The sequence below is a fragment of the Mytilus edulis genome, chromosome 7 (genome assembly GCF_963676685.1).
Source record: "Mytilus edulis chromosome 7, xbMytEdul2.2, whole genome shotgun sequence".
In the NCBI taxonomy this organism is placed as follows: domain Eukaryota; kingdom Metazoa; phylum Mollusca; class Bivalvia; order Mytilida; family Mytilidae; genus Mytilus; species Mytilus edulis.
The window spans coordinates 68,064,494-68,086,354 of record NC_092350.1 but is presented as its reverse complement, the minus strand read 5'-3'; the positions used below and the strand labels follow the sequence as shown (position 1 = coordinate 68,086,354).

The 21,861-nt window shown below is 30.6% G+C and overlaps 1 protein-coding gene across 1 annotated transcript in view; it reads left to right on the top strand.

The window, feature by feature from the left end:
* LOC139482059 (low-density lipoprotein receptor-related protein 4-like) overlaps positions 1-19,070 on the top strand; it is a 30,130-nt gene extending 11,060 nt beyond the window's left edge. The window contains exons 3-8 of the mRNA XM_071265705.1: positions 3,996-4,211; positions 10,337-10,446; positions 13,141-15,601; positions 16,156-16,246; positions 17,071-17,163; positions 18,031-19,070. Coding sequence (XP_071121806.1) covers positions 3,996-4,211; positions 10,337-10,446; positions 13,141-13,424 — 610 coding nt within the window. The 3' untranslated portion in view covers positions 13,425-15,601; positions 16,156-16,246; positions 17,071-17,163; positions 18,031-19,070. The remainder of the gene's footprint in view (positions 1-3,995; positions 4,212-10,336; positions 10,447-13,140; positions 15,602-16,155; positions 16,247-17,070; positions 17,164-18,030) is intronic.
* Positions 19,071-21,861: the final 2,791 nt, after the last annotated feature.

Here is a 21,861-nt window from a genome sequence, read left to right as displayed (position 1 = left end):
ACCAGGACCGCTCTATATCGATTTAAATAAAACTTTGTTTCTTTGTATGAATATATAAAAATAAAGTAAAATTAATACTTCCGTGATATAAACACGATTAAATACATATATTTGTAAATAAAGTACACATACAATATGCTTGTTATACAAATATTTCCGTGACTGCCTTTCTATAAATTAAAACAGATATTGGTTACAATGCTGACGGGCATTGACTATATATTCCAATACATACAAAATGCTTTAAATCGTATAAACCATATTTGCACTTCATTATGTAAATTTAGTATATCCGCATAGTATATCAGCAATATTTTTATGTCAGGATAGAATATCTAAAACAAAATGACAGCAATATTGGAACACAATACTAAGGTACAAAATTATGTCCGCATAAACATGATAAATTTAGAGTGCCAGCATGTCCTCCATTTGATCAATATATTGATACACATAAAACAAATCAGTAGTTCTGATATTACTGGCTGACTTGTAGGACAAATTTATTTTACCGCATCAACCAAAACTTACAATATTTGCACTTTATTATTTAAATTAATATAGCTGCACTATAATTCAGTCATAATATAGGTCACGATGTATTGTATTAAACTACTGACAGTAATATTGAAACACCATGACTTCAAATTTTGTCCGCATCATTTTATTTTGCCAGCATGTCCTCTTTTTCCAAAATATTGTTCGCAACAAAATTTCAATAGTTTTGATACCTCAAGCTGATTGTATAGCAAAATTATTTAAACACATCAACCAAAGCTGACCATATTTGCACTAAATCATGTTAATCTATGCTAGTCAACAAAGGAAACGATACACGACTTTTTTTCAAATTCAAGGTGAAGTTTTTATTATATACGACCAATATTGAAGATGGTAATACCGAATGACCACGGAACTAGAAATTCGTTTACAAAAAACGTTATTTTGCTTCCATGACGTAATTCGGCGATTTTTTTTTTGACAAAATTAAAAAAAAAAAAACGACAATTTTAAAAACAGAAGTTCCAACTAAGGATGCTAACCTCTCATTTAAAGGTAAAGACAATGTTTATCATCAATTTGTTTTAAAAAATCATACAGTTTCTTTGTTTATATATAAAGTGAATTTCGGCCCCATAATAAATCGGTAAAATGTAGACATTATCCTTTTATTTACCATATACAGCATATGTAAAGTGAAATTCCAATACACGGTATCAAACTTAAAACTAATCTGAAAGGTTCCAAATTGACAGTGTGATGTTTTCATATATAAAGCAATGATTTGAGACGTAAACCAATTTAAAAAAATTTTTTTTTTGAGATTTCAAAAAACACATTTTTGTTTACAAAAGAATTAAAAAAACAACAACATTTCAACCCATAATTTACAACATGGACATAACTTGATTAGCATATTGCATTTTTTTTTTAACGAATTTGATTTTTTTTTATTACTTTGAAAATTGTGTTTCGATTTTAATCCAATTTTCCGCAAAAGTAATTTGAATCCTGTCATCATTTAAACGGAATGTAGTTTCTTTCCGACATGTTTTGATTTCATAATCATATGCACATACATGGCAAATGGAAAGTTTTTAAAATAGTGCATCTCATTTTGTTTTACACTTTTGGATCAATTTGATTCCAAAGTCGTGTTTCGTTTCTTTTGTTGACTAGTATATATATCTGCGTAATAATTCAGCTATGTTTTATGTCAGGATGTATTGTATAAAACAAATGACATCAACATCTTGTTCGCATACATTTAGAGTGACAGCATGTCCTCTTTCTATTTCAATACTTTTGATACCTCAGACTGACTCCTATAACAAAAATATTTGGCGGCATCAACCAAAAGTGACCATATTTGAACTTTATTTTGAAATCTATATACTAGCCACATATCAAATCAGCAATTTTTCTATATAAGGATAAATGTATAAAACAAATGGCAGCAATGTTGGAACACAATAACTACAAATCTTGTCCGCATCATTTTAGGGTGCAAGCATGTACTCCTTTTATTCAAAATATTGATACGTAACAAAATTTCAATAGTTTTGATACCTCAGGCTGACCCCTATAACAAAATTATTTGACCGCATAAACCTAAACTGACCATATTTGCTCTTTATTATGTAAATCTATATCGCCGCATCGTAAATCAGCATTTTTTTTTTTATGTCAGGATGGTTTGTATAATTCAAATGAAAGCAATATTGGAAAAATTAATGAAAAATATTTTCCGTCTGAATTTAGAGTGTCAGCATTTCATCTCTGTATTCATAATATTGAATCATCACTAAAGTTAGTAGCAAAGATGGTCGGTATAACAAAACTACACGTATTTGACTGCATCATCAAAGTACCAACACTGACATGTCTGAATTCCTTTATAATAAAAAGTACATGAGGTTCTCTTCTGGGAATAGTATACTGTTGATATATTATGTCGGTTGTTTGATTTTGTTTGTAGCTAAACTTCAAGTGGAAACTATTTCATTCATTTGCACAACGAGTATATTTTTCGAACGTCCGATATATTATTCATAATCGGCAAATACAAATCTGACGAAATTGACGATATTGTTCATATTTATACAACACCTTATTAATCCGGACACTGTACAATTTTCGTTAGAATATTTTGTCGAAAACAGAATCTTAAATCCAATGCAAACAAGGTGAATTAGGATGAAATATCCATGTAATGCATAAAGTAAAATTTAGGAAGAGACTGTAAAAAATGGGGAACGAAGCAACGTAGACAATGATGTTTCAAATCCTATGATATGAGAATATTGTTCCGATGCGTTGGACAACCTTTCTATCTGCCTTCTAATTAACAAAAACCAACAAAACTTTCATTTCTAATATGATAGTTGTATGTGATTTTATAGCCATTGTTTAACATGTTTAATGTATGATATAAGAATATATGAAATGAAAACAAAATATTGTTTTAATGTGCATAATATCTATAGAGTCTAACGAATAAAAAAATGCAATATAGGCCTACTGGGTAAAAAGGACAATGCGATTATTGTTTACATATTTAAAATTCAAGTATGATATGAAAACTATATAACAATCTGTCATAAGCAGACCTGTAATTAGGTTTGGTTAAGAGCCGACCTGTCCACAGGTCTGGTCAGGAGCAGACCTGTCCAAAGGTCTGGTCTATGGCAGACCTGATATTTAGACTGGTCACAAGCAGACTTGACCACAGGTCTTGTCTAGAGCATACCTGTCAATAGGTCTGCAGCAGTCCTAGAAAAGAAGACCATAGGTCTGGTCTGCCATCGATGAAGTTAACTTGCTTGTCTGCTTTAAATTTCTCAAGTTAACTTAAAAAGCAGTCAACAAGTCTGCTCCAAGTCGACTTTTGTACAGGTTAGGACCGCACCTATCTGTAAGAGTAAATCTCTTTAAAGCATTTTGAATTTTCAATTATCATGGTCAGCATGAAGACATTGGTTCCACTTTTGTTTAACTGTTGGAAAAATAGATTGTTATGAAAACATACATCATCTTTATATTTAATCTATGGAGCAAAAAATCTCACACAAAAAGCAGAATTCCATTTTTGTTATATTTTCGCACAATCAAGTTTTCAAAATCTTATTCAAATTTCATTACTAAAATAATTGAAATTCAAAAATAAATCATGTTTGACTTGTAGTATTTCAGAGCTTTTTCAATTTATATTTACGAACACAACTGTCAAAAGATTTGTTGTAATCATCATGATCATATGAAATGTGAATTGGTTGTAATCCTACACATATTTTGTCTTGAACACAATTGGTAATGTTTAACTTCTTGTTTCGTCAAATAACATAAATGTATTAAAATGCATCATTTAGTAGAATGTTTAATGTGTCTTAATTTTGCTATTAGCATTCAAATCCCGTAGGATATGATGTTATGAACTAATGCACGTAAAAAAATCCATCGTCAATACATTTCATAACTTTTAATTTTTATTTTAGATTCCCATATCCCTCACAGAACATAACATTGCAACATGTTGTGAGCACATCGCTATCTCCATCAGGTGTAGCTGTTGATTCCGCCAATGATCATGTCTACTGGGTTAATAATTATGGTAACACTGTTTCAAGATGCAAATTAGATGGAACAAATGTAGTTGTTGTGTCCAACAGTCTAAGTAACACTTTTATGATACGACTAGATGTTATAAACAGGTATGATATATTAATATATTTGTAACATTGTCTTATGTAAATATCTGTAAGAGGTTTAATATCATAAGTTACTGCATGTGTCTTGTCATTTGCATGCATGATGTTAGCAACTAATTGAAATACTTGCTTTACCCTCTTGATCACCTGAAATCAACCCAATTGGGTTAATAATAATAATCGTTCAATAATTTCAAGATGCAAGTTAGACGGAACAAATGTAGTTGTTGTTTCCAACAGTTTATTTTACGCCTTTATGATACAACAAGATGTTACAAACAGATATGATATATTATTATATTTTTAATGTTGTCTTATGTAAATATCTATAAGAAGCTTTATGTCAAAAGTCACTGAACGTGACTTGTCATTTGCATACATGATGTTAATAACTAATTGAGAAATAATTGCTTATTAATCTATATCACCCGAGTTTAACCCATTTTATCATGTGACGCATTCGCTAAGTTTATTGCTTTTATTTGTGTTTCATGGTCCGGTGTCTGTAATTTACTTTTGTACTTGGTGCTTGCTTGTTTTCTTTGATTTGTCCGCTGTTTGAATGAACCATTGATATTTTTGTTCAATGAACGATATAAATAAAGAATTATGATACATCAATGTTTATCGAATTAACACAACCAGCCAATGCAATTTTAAAACCTTTTTTATTTATTATCATCAGAAATGTCACTAAAAATTTGAGAAGAATGCAACATTTACCTGGTTTACACCGATACACGTTATTCGTATTGGATTCAAATCTCGAATGTTTTCTAAAACATTGTTTAACGAGTTATTCAGCTAGAAAAACCACCAAGATTTTTGTGATACAAGATACAAAACATTGCATTTGGGAACTTTGTCGTTTCAAGATTCCCAAGTTTGACTGTCTCTCTGGTATCTTTTGCCCCTTTTTTCCGATACTACTACTAATTAAAGTATAATGAATAAACTGTAAAGTCACGTATACGAATTATCAGTAAACTGTTAAAGAACACCTTTTTCTTTATATCAAAAAAACAAATATTCAAAGAAACAATTTCTATTTCATTCATGTTCTTATCTAGACTACTGTAACATTCAACAATATCTACTTCATCCATGATCTTATCTAGACTACTTAAACCTTCAACACTATCTACTTCATCCATGGTCTTATCAAAATGTAGACTACTGTAACCTTCAACAATATCTACTTCATCCATGGTCTTATCTAGACTATTGTAACCTTCAACAATATATACTTCATCCATGGTCTTATCAAAATGTAGACTACTGTAACCTTCAACAATATCTACTTTATCCATGGTCTTATCAAAATGTAGACTATTGTAACCTTCAACAATATCTACTTCATCCATGGTCTTATCTAGATTATTGCAACCTTCAACAATATCTACTTCATCTATGGTTTTATCTAGACTATTGTAACCTTCAACAATATATACTTCATACATGGTCATATATAGACTACTGTAACCCTCAACAAGATCTATTTCATCCATGGTCATATCTTGACTACTGTAACATTCAACAATATCTATTTCACAAATAGTCTTATCTAGACTACTTTCACCTTCAACAATATCTACTTCATCCATTGTCTTATATAAAAAAAAGATGTTGTAAGATTGTCAATGAGACAACTCTCCACTCTAGATAAAATTACACAGAAATTAACAAGTATAGGACACCATACGGCCTTCATCAATGAACAAAGCCCATACCGCATAGTCAGCTATAAAAAGCCCCGAAATGACAATGTAAAACAATTCAAACGAGAAAACTATGGACCTAATTTATGTACGAAAAACAAATATGTAACACATAAACAAACGACAACCACTGAATTACAGGCTCCTGATCGGCACATTAAACATACTGTGGCGGTGTTAAACATGTTAGCGGGATCACAAACCTCACCTTATCTGGAACAATATCTATTTAATCCATGGTCTTATCTAGACTACCTAAACCTTCAACAATATCTACTTCATCCATGGTCTTATCTAGACTTCTTTAACCTTTCACACTATCTACTTCATCCATGGTCTTATCTAAATGTAGACTACTGTAACCTTCAACAATATCTACCTCATCCATGGTCTTATCTAGATCAAATGTGTTGACGTTTTTTCTATTATATTTACATGTATGTGTTATGGAAACAAAAATTAATCATCGCCGTCATTTATTAGATTTAATTTTGGTCAACATAATCTGTACGATAATTTACGTTTGAAGTTGGATTCATAACAAACTGCACATATATATATATTATAGTTAATTGCTATTAATAAGTATTGCAATATGCATTGTGTTTAAATGCAATATCAGTATTAAGTTCTATTTTAATCTTTAATCAATCCTAATTCTATCTTACTTTTGAGATATAGTTTTTCGTATGTGACGTAATTTTTCTGCTGTTTCAGAAATTTCATATATTCAAATGTGACGTAGTTTTTAATGCCTTTTCACCATCGTATGTGACGTCATTTTCATAATTTACTGCGTTGAGGCCTGGACTGAGTTGGGTGTGTCCATTCTGTGTTGGTCATTCATTATGTATTCGTGTTTGTTTTATGTAATGAGTTAATACTTCAGTTTCATTATGTATATCTGTTATATTCATTTGATAAAATTTACTGTTTGCAATAGCATTAATTGTTCTAAATAATAAGGATGTTCTTATCCCAAGCATAAAAACTTAGCCGTATTTGACACAACCTTTTTCAACTTTTGATCTTCAGTGCTGTACAACTTTGTACTTTTTTCGCCATCGACCTTTTATATCTGGGCGTCACTGGTGAGTCTTGTGTGGACGAGGCGCGTTTTTTGGCGTATTAAATTTTAAACCTGATGCTTTTTGTTATTCATTAATCATGTGTTTCTTTGTCTAATACGTTTTCCTATTTATTTGTAATGTAGTCCTGTAATATTATGTTGTCATTTCTATGTTATATTTAACATTGCCATTAAAGTGCGAGGTTTGGCATGCCATAAAACCAGGTTCAACCCACCATTTTTTCCCTTTAAAAATGTCCTGTACCAAGTCAGGAATATGGCCATTGTTATATTCTAGTTTGTTTCTATGTGTGTTACAATTTAACGTTGCGTCGTTTGTTTTCTCTTATTTTTTAGTGTAAATTGACATTGCGATAAGACGTGTCACGGTACTTGTCTATCCCAAATTCATGTATTTGGTTTTGATGTTATATTTGTTATTCTCGTGGGATTTTGTCTGATACTTGGTCCGTTTCTGTGTGTTAGTTACATTGTAGTGTTGTGTCGTTGTTCTCCTCTTGTATTTATGCGTTTCCCTCAGTTTTAGTTTGTTACCCCAAATTTGTTTTTGTCCATGGATTTATGAGTTTGAACAGCGGTATACTACTGTTGCCTTTATCTAGACTATTTCATTCTTTTATCTTCAACAATTTCTGCTTCATCTGTGGTCTTATATAGACTAACTTAACCTTCAACAATATCTACTTCGTTCATGCTCTTATCTAGACTACTGTAACCTTCAACAATATCTACTTCATCCATGCTCTTATTTATACTACTTTAACATTCAACAATATCTACTTCATCCATGCTCTTATTAATACTACTTTAACATTCAACAATATCTACTTCATCCATGGTCTTATCTAGATGACTATAACCTTCAACAATATCTACTTTATCCATGGTCTTATCTAGACTAATTTAACCTGAAACTATATCTTCTTTATCCATGGTCTTATATATACTTCTGTATCTTCAACAATATCTACTTCATCCATGATCTTATCTAGACTACTTTAACCTTTAACAATATCGACTTCATCCATGGTCTTATCTAGACTACTTTAACCTTTAAGAATATCTACTTCATCCATGGTCTTATCTAGACTACTTTAACCTTTAACAATATCTAATTCATCCATGGTCTTATCTAGACTACTTTAACCTTTAAGAATATTTACATCATCCATTGTCTAATCTAGACTTGTGCTTTATTGTTAAATATGTGTTTGTTTTGTGATTGTGACACTGTGATGACGGCTGTATCCATATTTTGACTATTTACCTAGTATTTCTGTTTTGTTCACGCATCGTTGTAAATATAATAGAAGTTGATGCGACTGTCACACAGGTGAGAGGTTTAGCGCTATAAAAACGGGTTCAATCCACCATTTTCTACATTTGAAAATGCCTGTACCAAGTCAGGAATATGACAGTTGTTGTCCATTCGTTTGATGTGCTTTACCATTTGATTTTGATATTAGATAAGGGACGTTCCGTTTTGGATTTAACTTTTAACCTTTAACAATATCTACTTCATCTATGGTCTTATCTAGACTATTTTATACCAATATATAGAAATCAAAGAAAATTCGAAATGAGAAAACATGGCATTGGAAATAGCCTTGGTAGCACACTTTTACAGTACTTAGATCTTATTAACATATTTATTTGATATATTGATGTCCTAATAATAAGTTAAAACTAACTGTACTACTGAATGGTATTATTAAACAAGATTTTATTAAAATTAAATTATGGAACAGATGAATCAACCCTTTCGCAACACTTTGACGGTAGATTTTTCCAATTGTATATGTATGGTTTTCTAACTTGGAAAAAAATACTACAACGATGTTCTTATTTCTGCGATTTATTATTATATTATCGCATTATCACTGATGATATTTTATGTGAAACTAAATATCAGTTTTTACAACCTCTAGATCTATATTCTGTATCAAACCTTGGATCATGTACTCGATTTATCTAATGGTCAAAGCCAAGCACCTAGGGATATGTCCTCATTCTTAAAAGCTTTTAAAAGTTTAGAATTCGAAGACACATAATGTACAAGGTCACTTGATAAAACATATTTATCACCCAGAGCATATGCAAGTATCTGTCACAAAGAATTCAATCCTTCTCTTTCCATTTTCCTTTCTGTTTGATCAGAGCTCACCCATCGTAAATTCCTTAATAAAGCAGTCTGTCTGTTTTTAGTTTCAATTTTCTCATTAAGGCATCTGTTTTGTCCTCGTCGACTTTTAAAAGAAACTTTGAATCAACATTGTTATCAACCTATTGGAATGTTGCTTTTACTTTCAAGGTTAGAGCATTTACACTTTCATTGAATTTCAGCAAGTGTAAAATTTTAAGCAGCATGTGTTCCCTACTAAGCGAATCTTTCTCCTCTCTATTCAATTTCCGAATACCAACGAAACATTGAAGAACAATATATGTTGGTAAATTGTTTTCCCATGTTTCTCTAATATCATCTCTTCCATGTGTGTTTATTGGCGGTGACAATACACTGATGAATATTAACAAGAGAAGAACTTTGGAGGTGACAAGTGCCAGTATCCTCGATCCGTAAGTTCCTGATACATTGCCACATATGTTTGGTCTTCAAAAGGCATTTGCCAAAATAACAAGAAAAAAAGAATGCTGAATGAAAAAAAAATCGTCAAATGTTTAAAGTTGCTGCATGTTTATAAAGCTTTCTCTCCAAACTAGAGGAACTTCTCATCCTGAATACCCATGTATAGGATGTTGCATCCCTCATGAGTATACGACTATTTGAGGCTATACAAGACATTAGATAGATGCCTATTTTACTTTTATATTTTATCAGATATGCAAATGCAAATTATAAGAAGATTAAGTATATATTTAAAAAAAAATGAGTTTCAAGTAAAATATAAATCATTTCAAAGCTTACAGTTGATAATTCGAAGATTACAATTGACAATTCTTAGAATAAAGTTGACAATTCTCAGATTAAAGTTGATAATTTCAAGATTTTATATGATACATGCTGTTGTACTCTAGCCGATATAGAATAAATACACACACATCAATACGCAAAACACGTAAATTCGAAATGACCTACACATTATCAATTGACCAATAATATCATATTTTTAAAGTGATTTTGTCACAACTTTTTATCCATAAAAATTACGATTAACCAACTCGCCCTGGGAAAATCTTCATTTATCCATCAACGGAAACTATATGTTCCTTCCATTTGCAGCACTTACAAACAATAGACATTACAGCTAGATGATGCTTTGTTTTATTTGTTTTATTTATTTGGTATCTATGTTATATTTCAGATGGTTGTATATCGGTTACTACAATAAAGGAATATCCAAGTCTAGATTCGATTTAACTGACATGAGTATGATTGCAAATTTTACATCTAACACTTACTGTATGGATATAGGTATGGTTCATTTTTTATTCACATGTGTCCTATTTATGTAACGTTTCAGATTTAAATGTGTCATTCTTTCTCTCCTCGTCCTGTCTTCTATTTGTATTCATTTACAACAGATTACATGTGTGTCGAGTATTATAATTGGATAACAACACAGAGATGTCAGTATATTTGCCGGGAACTACCGGGATATATACGAAGTTTGTTTCCATAGTTTGAACCTTAGAAACATTTTCACAACACCTGTTACTATGTGTCGTAGTCAAAATGTACACAGAACAGGAAAGCATGATAGTGGTTATCAGAGGAAAAATAATGATGTGAATCCGTCTAACTAAAAAACGCAATTTAAATACTAAAATCCAATGTTGTGATGTCTTATTATGAATTTTTATATATACGATGAAATTTTTTCACAACAAATTACAAAAACCATCACGTAACTATATGCTTAATACATGTAATATAAGGTTGTGTTTTAAAATATATGTGTCCTGTAAAAAACCAAGCCAAGCACACACCGAACACGAAACATTAATATTAAAAAAGTAATAGAAAACAGACACTATTGTCAAGATAAAAAAAGTTGCTTTTTAATAATAAGTTAATCAAAATATTAAGAAATCATTAACATGAAGTGATTTTACATGCTGCATTATGAATTGTTAACACATGTATCCACTGAGAAAAAAAAACCACATTAAAAAGGGAGAATTCGTAATATATGTGTAACTCAAGTCAGAGACTGGGTATTGACCGTGACAATTCCTTCTTAGGGCTTATACACTCTACGGCGGAAGTGTCACAGTGTATACCATGTCTGAGGCCTGAATAATATAATTATTCAATCTTTATTTTTGTGTTTTGTCATGTCAAAACATTTTTAACAAATTAGAGATTGAGACTACGGGTATTCCTTTGTGCTTCTGCCATTTATAAATGCATATATGTGGAAACGCATAATAATATAAAAACATGATAAATAATATGTTTTTGTGATTTACACAATGCAGATAGTGACTAAAAAGCAGAAATAATACCTGTACTATAAATTGCCATAAAAAGAATGTCAAATGTAGGTAAATTCTACAAAAAATAATAACAATATGAAGACAAATTACACGCAATATATAATTTATAAAAAAAAGAAATAATCATTTCTGCGTCCGAAGAACTTTCGTTGATTTACTTTCACCAGACATGCTCAAAGCAACATTTTTCAAAGACAATCATGTATTAGTACCGCTATAAGTAAAGGGACTTCTGTCTTAAAATAAGGTGAACATAATTCTCGATTTAACCTTTTTTGAAATGTTCGTTTTCCTCTTTTGTGTATTCGAAAATTCTGCAGTTATGTTGGTCAAATTAAAGACATCGCATATTTTTAGGGAAGGGTTAAAATTGAAGGTAACAATTTTATTAGATGTTTGCTTATGGTGTAAAAAAACTATTGCACAAAACACACATAATTGATGACTTGATGCATCTGATTGTATGATTGATTGCATATCAATACTAGTAAATATAAATACTTACCTCCTCTCCGAAAAAAGGCGTCTCTCCTTCAAGGTTTTATAATGTTTTGTAATGTTTTTAATCAAACATCATTTTTTACGTTTGAAAATGCCTGTACCAAGTCAGGAATATGACAGTCGTTGTCCATTCGTTTGGTGAGTTTTATCATTTGATTTTGTCATTTGATTAGGGCCTTCCGTTATGAATTGTCCTCGGAGTTCAGTATTTTTGTGATTTTACTTTTAGACAGGAATAAAGTTAATATCATCATAGGCTAGTGCCGTAAAAATAAAGAATAGAATGTAAAAAAAAATGTATACAAAGGTATATCCCCTCAATGTTTGACTCACAGTAATCTCGATGGAAATATTTCAAAACTTTCTTGCAGTACTTTATACATATTATTTTAAAAGAGTTCACTGACATAAACCATTAAACTAAAGCTACAACGACCGATGATTGCCCAGTTCCAATTTGCTTTACTTATCATATTTTTTTCTAATTTCAAGATTGTATCTAGTTATTTTATAACCCGCATGACGATTTTTCTGCCTCCATGAGTTTATATCAAATTAAAGAATAGCCAATTACATTTCAATGGATTTATAGTTGTTTACTTATCCCATTGTAACTATGTTTATATCTATTATTGAAAGAATAATTTGTAACACTTTTATTGAGATTTTCGTTGTTAGCTAGTCGTCTCATTGGTATAACTTGTACAGCGTGACCTTATTGTATGTAATATCTGATTTCATTAAACTTTTTTTATTTCAATATGTGTTAGGTACTCGTTTTTTTTTTACATTTGTTCTAATTTCAGCCTCTTTTTTAATTAAACAAATAATGTCTCAGTTTAACATAGCGCAAACAAGAACTGCATACGCTCAACGATAATATAAACCCTACGATACTCTTGATGATAATAGCTGCTATCTTTAATCAATTTAAAATAAACACTTTTACACGTCATGTTGGAATAACCAAATAATGTTAGTCTGGTGTCTGTCTTAAATTCGCCTCAAATAAAAAAAATGCACATGTACCAAATAATTAAATAAATAAACAAATCCAAATCTGACAGAATGTAATAAGTTTGAATTATACTATACATTACTGAACGTTTTGAACACATCTGTTCTTAATGTCTTCCAAATTATAAGCAGCTGTTTCAATGTATTACAGACCTGATTGAGCAAAGACTTTATTGGATGAATTACAATGGGGATATAAAATCTGTTAATGTGGATGGTTCTGATGTTAAAACAATTATTTCAACAAATTATCGTAAATGCTACTACGCTATAGGTGTATCAGGTAGTTACATTTACTATGCTGATAATAACAATCAGTTAGTTATGATGAACAAATCACAAGGATCCACACCAACTGTTTTATATAACGATACCAGCACCATGGCAAGCATATATGTGTTTAAATCAACAGGTATGTACATAACCTTGACATAATACTTACAAAAATGAGCATTTTCAGAAGTTGACGAATGCATGCCTTTAGAGTGGTCACTTATTAAGTGTAGTATACTTGACACAGTAAAACTAACATATCACAAAGGAAAGTAGATTCCATAGACGATTTCAAAAGAAATACATGAACAAAAGAAACAAGAAAAAGAAAATGTATAAACAACATTAAAAAAAAAAATCCACGAACACAAAGAGCCACATACAGAGAACCAGGGAGAACATATGAACTATTTTTTAATGTTTTTGAATTAATTTAGAATAAACAAAAGAAGTTTGTTACATTATCTTAGACAAAAAATTTTTACTGACGAAAACTATTCGATCGTATGAAATAAAACACTCGTACAGTAATCATATCCGTTATAAATATTATGGAACAAACGAATATGACAGCCACAAAACAAAACAAAATGCACGATAAAACTAATTGAAAAAAAATTTACCAATCGAAAGATTGTTGTGAGGCTTCATTATGTTCTTATATCACATTATACAGTGAAATACAATAAGTTAAATAGTTACGGTATAAAATTATGAAATTTTAGTATTCATATTTTTTTTATACATTTTGATGCATGTTGTATTTGTTACTTTAGCTTTGCTAAATTTGAGTGTAAAGTGTGCATTGCGAATTGTTTGCTGCTTTCTTCAATACTATGAAACGTATTTGCTTATTTACTATCTATTTGACCTTCTATCTATTGATATAACGGTGGGGATTCCTATTTCTTTTTCGCATTAATCACTAATTTTAACTAATGTATGTATCTGTAATAATTTAGCGCATGTTTGATTTAAGTTCTTTTATATGAAGTAATGTTATTCTAAACTTTGACCTCCACATATAATGTAGTTTAAAAAGTTTGTATTTTTACTTTATATAACGCTTGGTAATTAGTTATCAAAGGTACCAGGATTATAACTAAGTACGCCAGACCCGCGTGTCGTCTACATTAGACTTATCAGTGACGCTCATATCAAAATATTTATAAAGCAAAACAAGTACAAAGTTGAAGAGCATTGGTAAGTAACATATATTTCTTTTATTTCTTGTCATTACCCTATTATCATGATTATGTAATCATTTGTCTCACTACTTTTTAATCTAGAAAACAATAATAATTACGCTTCAAGATCAACTTCGTATCACTATATCTGTTTTCCATATATACTTAACCTTCATTGATTTATTGTTTTACATTTTGTAGGAGTAATTTTTGTCAAAGTTATCTGTTTCGTGAGTCACTGCAAAACAAATAAAACGTTCAAAATATATATGATTAACATATCTAACCGATGCATGCATGGATCAATTTTATCACTGGAACGACTAGAGAAAAAAAGATGCATCGATTTGGATGTAAACAAAATGCGCGTCAATCAATAATTCTTAACTATTACAACTGCATTCTACCTGCAATTGCAAACAATTATTATTTAATACATGTACTTGTATCCACACAGTAAGTATAATTGAACATTCAGAAACGAAAATCGTATGAAATAACAAATGTAAAATATGAATACATAATGACGCATGTAGAAGTTGACACACGAAGATAATTCCACAAATGATAAGAGATATGTTCACGCATATTTATAGTTGAAGAAAGAACGATTTGTTAGAAACATCACATATGTTTGAGTTATCATTACGAGTAATCAGGAAATAATTATTATGACAAAAAAGTCCTCCCTACATCGTAGATCATTTCAGAAATGCAACATTAGCTGATAACACGACAGAAAGCATTATTTAAAAAAAAGATCGATAATAGTTCGTTCAATTAATTTTCATAGAACGCATTTCAAAGACCTACAATTTAAAATAAGGAGACGTGGTATAATTGGATATTGGACAACTCTCCACCAAGGGCCAAATGCAAGGTCTTTTATGATTTTTAATATTTATTGCTATATATACAGTTAATTAGTTCATACCATTATTCAACAATTGCGTTTGGTATCCTTCAAGTTATAAGTACTCCATAATTCACATTTAAACAAAACATTATTTTCTATTTATGTTTCTGCATTGCTGTGAAGATAAGTTCAGGGTAATACATTAGAATTATGTCACTGTACCTATTGTTTTTTTTATGATCATGACTTTGCTTCCAACATAGTACTTTGGGACATTGGGATTGAATATACTCGGGGTAAGTACTTGTAAGAGTAGTTTGTTTCAATTAAAATCGATTTATTTAGTCTGTCATTTGGATTTATTACATAATTTAGCATAGGCATGGCTGTCCTTTTTAACATTTTTAAACACTTGGAAAAACCCATAACACATCAAACGAATTAGATGCATTCAATCCCCTGGCATCTAGTTGTACACACAATATTATTATTATATTGGTATGAGTAACAATACCAGTATAATTCGTTTGAAAGTACTCTACACCAATATTTTTAGAATAAAAGCCACGACAAAACTACGCATAAACAACGGACACTCATATATAAGCATGATAGACAACAGCAGAATATACTTAGCCTTCAACATTCAATATTCATGGTTTGGGATGAAAAAACAATAACAGATAAGCGACAGTAAAATGAGTAAAGAAGAGTTACATTCACTGTTATTTTTGTTGAAATATTGATGACGTCGACAATTCCAATTTTGATTTTATGAAATGGAGATTCTGATAAATTACAAAATTGTTGTTCAAATTTGAATAATTTAAAACCTTTTATTTTCACGCAGTGCCTTCCCTTGATATGATGTCAAAACTGGTAGGAAGAAAGATGATTATGATTTTCAAACTGAGTTTCCATTATATTATGAGCAAATAAAAGTAAGTAAAAGATTTAATAACTACGAAAATATACCGCGAAACAATAATAATTATTGCATAAAATTGGGATTTTAAAATCAATGCATAATTATTCGGATAATATGATACTTTGCTTGAAAAAATCAATGAAAAAGTTGATATTTCTCTTGCAGGTATATTAAATACGTTCAACGTTATGTTTAGCAGAAATGATCAAAACATACTAAATTTTCCATTATTCCGCTTACGGAGCGACATAGTTGATATATTGTGACTGCATTTTGTACGACATGATGTAGACCTAGATGTACGTTTAAACTCGTTGTGGTTGGTTGCAAAAATGAACGTAGGCTATGTTTTTTTAAGTAATTTTCATTTTGTCTTTTTGATAATCAGTAAAAGCAATTAACGATATTTTGTTTTAGTACCGACTTTTTATGGTAAAATATCAGGTGCGTCCTTCGGGCTCACCAAATTATTTACCGATAGCATATATTCATTATCCATATATAACAGATGCCAATAAAAGTATCATACAGAAAGGGACTTTCTCATTCTCCACATCATCGTATTTGTATCTACCATAATCAACATGATGCGTTAACTGATATCTTCCATTGTTTTAAGTAGGGTATGCAATGTTCAGTCTTAAGTATTCTAATTCGGATTGTATGAAATGGTCGTCTTCTGATAATTCACAATAACTTTTCTTTTTCTTTTGAATATTACGTTGGTACCTTTGACGCTTTTTTTTTTAACAAAAAATAAGAATAGATTATAATAACAATTTGTCTTCACTTCTTAGATGTAGACTAATGTGAATGTACCTTCCGTCTCTTTTTCAGCGGTTCACCGACAACTAATCATAGAGGGAATGTGAGACAGGTTACATCATTATGTTAGAAAACATGCCCATACCATCTATTCGACAATCAAATGTAAGTACAGAAAATCATAGAAAATGGCTTTTGTTAAGTTTTAGGAAGCAAGATATAACTTAATTGTAGGAGCTAATTATACGATTACTTTATTAAAATAAACAAAATATCCAACTGCAACATTATACTGTTGCACATGTTTTCTATAGAAAATACATATTTCAAAGCATAAATTGATTTGTAGAAGTTATAAATGCTTTCTTATGGATTGGTGGCATTCGGCTGTTGTCTTTTCTACGGTCGGGTTGTTGTCTCTTTGAAACATTCCCATCTTCCATTCTCAATTTTATTAGTAATACAAAGTTAAAATTGTTATTGCTGTCTAGCAATGTAAAAACATAATGCATTACACCAAATTTATTATAACCTTCAGAAGCCAATGTCACTGATATCCGCGTGTATAGTGTAAGTGACTAAACTTTATGTTTCTTAGTTTTATATTTTATTTTAGACTTGAATGTTTATGCAAATTGAATTAAATTCTTAAAGTTTCGATTGCAGCACATTATAAATGAAGCGCCTAATAGCAACACTATGGGTACATTCAAACATTTTGCAACCGTTTACGTTTTCAAAAAGGATAATAGTTTTACTTCATTTACATTATGTTTTCATTATGACTGGGAATAATTGTTCCCAAGATTAACATTATGAATTGATAAGTTTCAGCAAATAAAGTATAAATCGATTGGCATGCATAATAATATATAGAACTATATGTTTTAAGATGTTTTTTCAAATTCTCACGAAATTACAGAAATTAAAGTATGAATATTTAGGATAACTAAAGAGTATCGTAGAGGCTATCATTATAAACATAATATACCAGTGTCAAAGTTTTCTGTATAAGTTTATTTACATTTTCAGAAGTAGAAACTGTCACATTAGATGGCAAAATGATGATTATCAAACTATATAACCTGGAGGATTTTGGATTTTTTTTTTATTTTGTGAGTAAAAAGACAAATAAACAAAGTTTCGCAAAGAAATTAAACATTCCAGTCAATATAGTAGCCTAGACATGGAAGTAAACAACCCTACAAGAAAACAGGATGAAGTTTAAAATTAAACAATGATGCGTCGTTTGTAAAAGTAAAGAAGAATAGTTGAAGCTTAAGTAAAGATGACTAAATGTTTCAAACTATGTATGTTGACGTTTTATCTAAATTGATGTTAGTTTATATATAATGATTTAATATACTCGTTACTTACATTGACAGACGAAAACTCTACAAAAATGAGTAAGGCAGAGAAATAGAGAAAATTGAAGATAAATGCAGTTTAATATGATCATGTAAAATAAATAAGTTATTTCGAAGATGTGTGTTAGTTCGTTCAAATTACTGTGGATTCGTGTATTTTTATCGATTTTCGTGGTTTGTGGAAAACTTGCATTTTCGTGGAAATTAAATTTCGTGGATTTAGCAAAGTCTGCCTAAAACTTGTAAGTTGTTTTAACTCGTGGTTCCCCTGTGCCCACGAAAATTGGAATCCAACGAATATTATTGAATCCACATTACTCCTTGTTTTTCGAAGCAGATGTAAAGCAACATTCATAAGTTCCAACAAATGTTTTTCACAATAAGATTGTTTTTTTAACATAATAGATTATAATGCAAAATTTAAAAAGCCATCAGTGTTTAACAACAAACTCAAATACATGTTCAGTACATATACTGCTGTCATTGATTTCAGCTGATTGTATCGCTTCATTGTCAGGTTATTCTCTAACCAAGGAAAATCAAAACACAATATAAGCTACTCGTCTGCCTTTTTATTAAAAAAACACTAGCATCCGACGAATATTATAGCAAAACAGAGGAAGGCCAACAACCTATTGATATAAGATAAACTCATATTATATAAAACCCTATATTCAATTGGAAAAAAAACAATGTATTGGTATAATAAATTTGAGTAACAACTTTCAATGTATTGTGTTTATTTACTTGCTGACCAGCTGACAAGAGCCTGTTAGTTGATTATTCATGCTGCATATTTTAAATGGATTTGACATTTGCATCTATGATAAACCCTTGCCTGTCTAATCGCTGTTGTTGTGAATTCCGTGATCTTGGGGAGTTGAAGCAATAATCTCTGTTATGTTTTTTTGGATGAAGCTGAGTATTCATTTGGAAGCATTTCAATTTTTCATTTTTGTTGCCAATGGTGGTCCAACGTGTTATTCTACTGTTTATGAAAGTTCATAAACCCTTTAACAGGCAATCTTTACTTTATTGTTGTCTTTTTGGTAGTATTCAAGTAAAAGGTGTTCCAACTTTACATATATTCTCACACTAAATAATTCGATTCTGGTGACTATGGTGAACATATCTCTTCAATAGAACTTTAGATTAGTGTATCTATTAGTTCTGCCCAATATCGCGTCTTACTTCCGGTTTTAAGTGGAGTTCTTGTTGTTTCTTATTCATAAATGTTGATGTAAATGTCCTATGGTTTCGTGAGTCTTTGTTTACTCCTTGGTTTTGATTGTTATTGTCTTCTGTACATTGGCTTTAAAGGCTATTTGACAGCTATATAGTTACGGTGATCTGAATGACAGTAATTGAGAGGGTTTATCGTTCAAGACTTTTACAGCTAGTAAAAAAGACCAAAGTGATAATATTTCTAACCCTTGTTAACCCTGAGGTACTTTGTGGAAGTTTGAGTCAATGCTATAAAAAGTATGCGTTTACAGGCAAATTTAAATATTCATTTACAAAATCGCGATTCAATTTGCATTTCAAAACAGTGTTAGTATAAGAATAATCGTAAAGGCAGGTGTAGTATTTATGAAAATCTCACATTACTATAAGCAATGTAGTGAAATTACAAATGTATATATAAATATATATATATGTAAGTACATGTTGTATGATTTGTAACCATCCGCCGAAGGCCGAATGATATGAAAGAGGAAAATCGATAAAAAGTTATAGTTTGGAATTAAAGTAAGTTGTTTTCAGAGACACCTTACATAGTCAGTTATGTACTCTTCTAGAATTGTGTGGGTAACTATAACAGAAAGGTTATAAACTTCAGAAAGGTCATAAATGTTATAAAGGTAATACATGTTGGATAGGTTATACATGTTAAGGACAATCGACATTTCATTGACATATAGATTTTGGGAATACTTTCTTTATGTGTGATTGGCCTAAAGGAAGTTGGACGTATAGTATGATTTTATGCAAATACTTTAAAATCCCGAGCAAATTTTCCTTACCTTTTTTTAGATGTAATATGTTGAAAATTTAATACATCTTTCCGGGAAATCTTTTACAAAAAAATAGTACACAACAAATAAAATTAAGCATTATTGCAAACACTCTACGAAAAGTTATATTCAAGGCACTTGCATGTTCATTCCCGTAACTTACTAAATGTTGCAATTACCTCAAGCAAATTTCCCCTAAAATGAACGTACATAGCTTTTCTTTTTACGTTCATTTTGATCAGATATCGCATAATATTTCTACTTATACTACATCCCTGTCATTCGAACGTTTAGGTTTGAGCGTTTTTGATCAAGGTAAACGACAAAAAAGCTTCAGATCCCTGGAATGTGTAGTGTTATTTTAATTTACCAATAATAAAAAAGGAATACGAACATTAACTAAGGAAACACAATGATTGGTTTATAAATCCAGAACAAAAATGTCCACCGTCGCGCGAACAGACTCATGAATCTTACAAAAAATAATAACAAATAACTATAACTTTAAACACCAAACAAACAAAACAAACATAATATACTGACCAACTTTAGAAACGCATCACTAGATTATTCTTTATAATTCCCATTTTCAAATGTGCAGTTTCTAGTAAACAAATTTATGTAGAGAATGTTCTTTCATTACTTCAATGTTTTAGAAAAAAACATAATGTTCGAAAGTTGAAATGATTATGTCTTTTGCAATGTTCACATATGGTGGTGAACACTGAAACCCTGGGTTTACCCTTACCAATGAACGTGTTAACGTCAAAAGCAATGAATGTCTGTAACAAACGCAAACATGATTATCATACAGATCAACCAAGACTGTTCGGCAGGTTTTGATTTCTGGTTTGCATCTTCTGATGTTGCCGTCGTTCTACCCATTAGAATGGGTTTTGGTAATTATGCGGTTGCAACTTTAAGGCTCTTAATGTTTTTCTGCCGTCGATTCCTTGGCAGTTATGTTATTGGGAAACATGTATGGCATACATCTGTGCAAAATTTCATTCATCAATATGGTTAGTAGTTGACGTTGCAACCTTAGATCTGTCTTGCAAATGACGTTGTGTAATCAATTTCTTTTGACGTTGCACTGTCACTTCATGTTGATCCGTATCATTATTGGAATGACGGTAAGAGGAGTTTCTGACATCACTTTGACTTGTTGCAGCACGTTCACGTTTTCCGGTTTGCAGTATTCCAATGGATTGATTACGTTTTTTATTCCTCAGTCTTTGCAAAATGATTCAAGTGTCGACAAGGATTAAACGAACTGTTTCACAAAGAAACAAATAATGAAAAATTCTTTCATTTGCTCGAAATTTCGCTTTTTGAAATTCGTGCGATTTCAATAATTCGGTATGTTCAATAACCACAGGTAAGTCAGGTGTTGATTGTTTGGTAAGAGAAAGAAGTATGATGAGCATGACTAGTAGTTGTACGAGGATCAAACATGATTTGGTAAAACTAATCTACTAAAT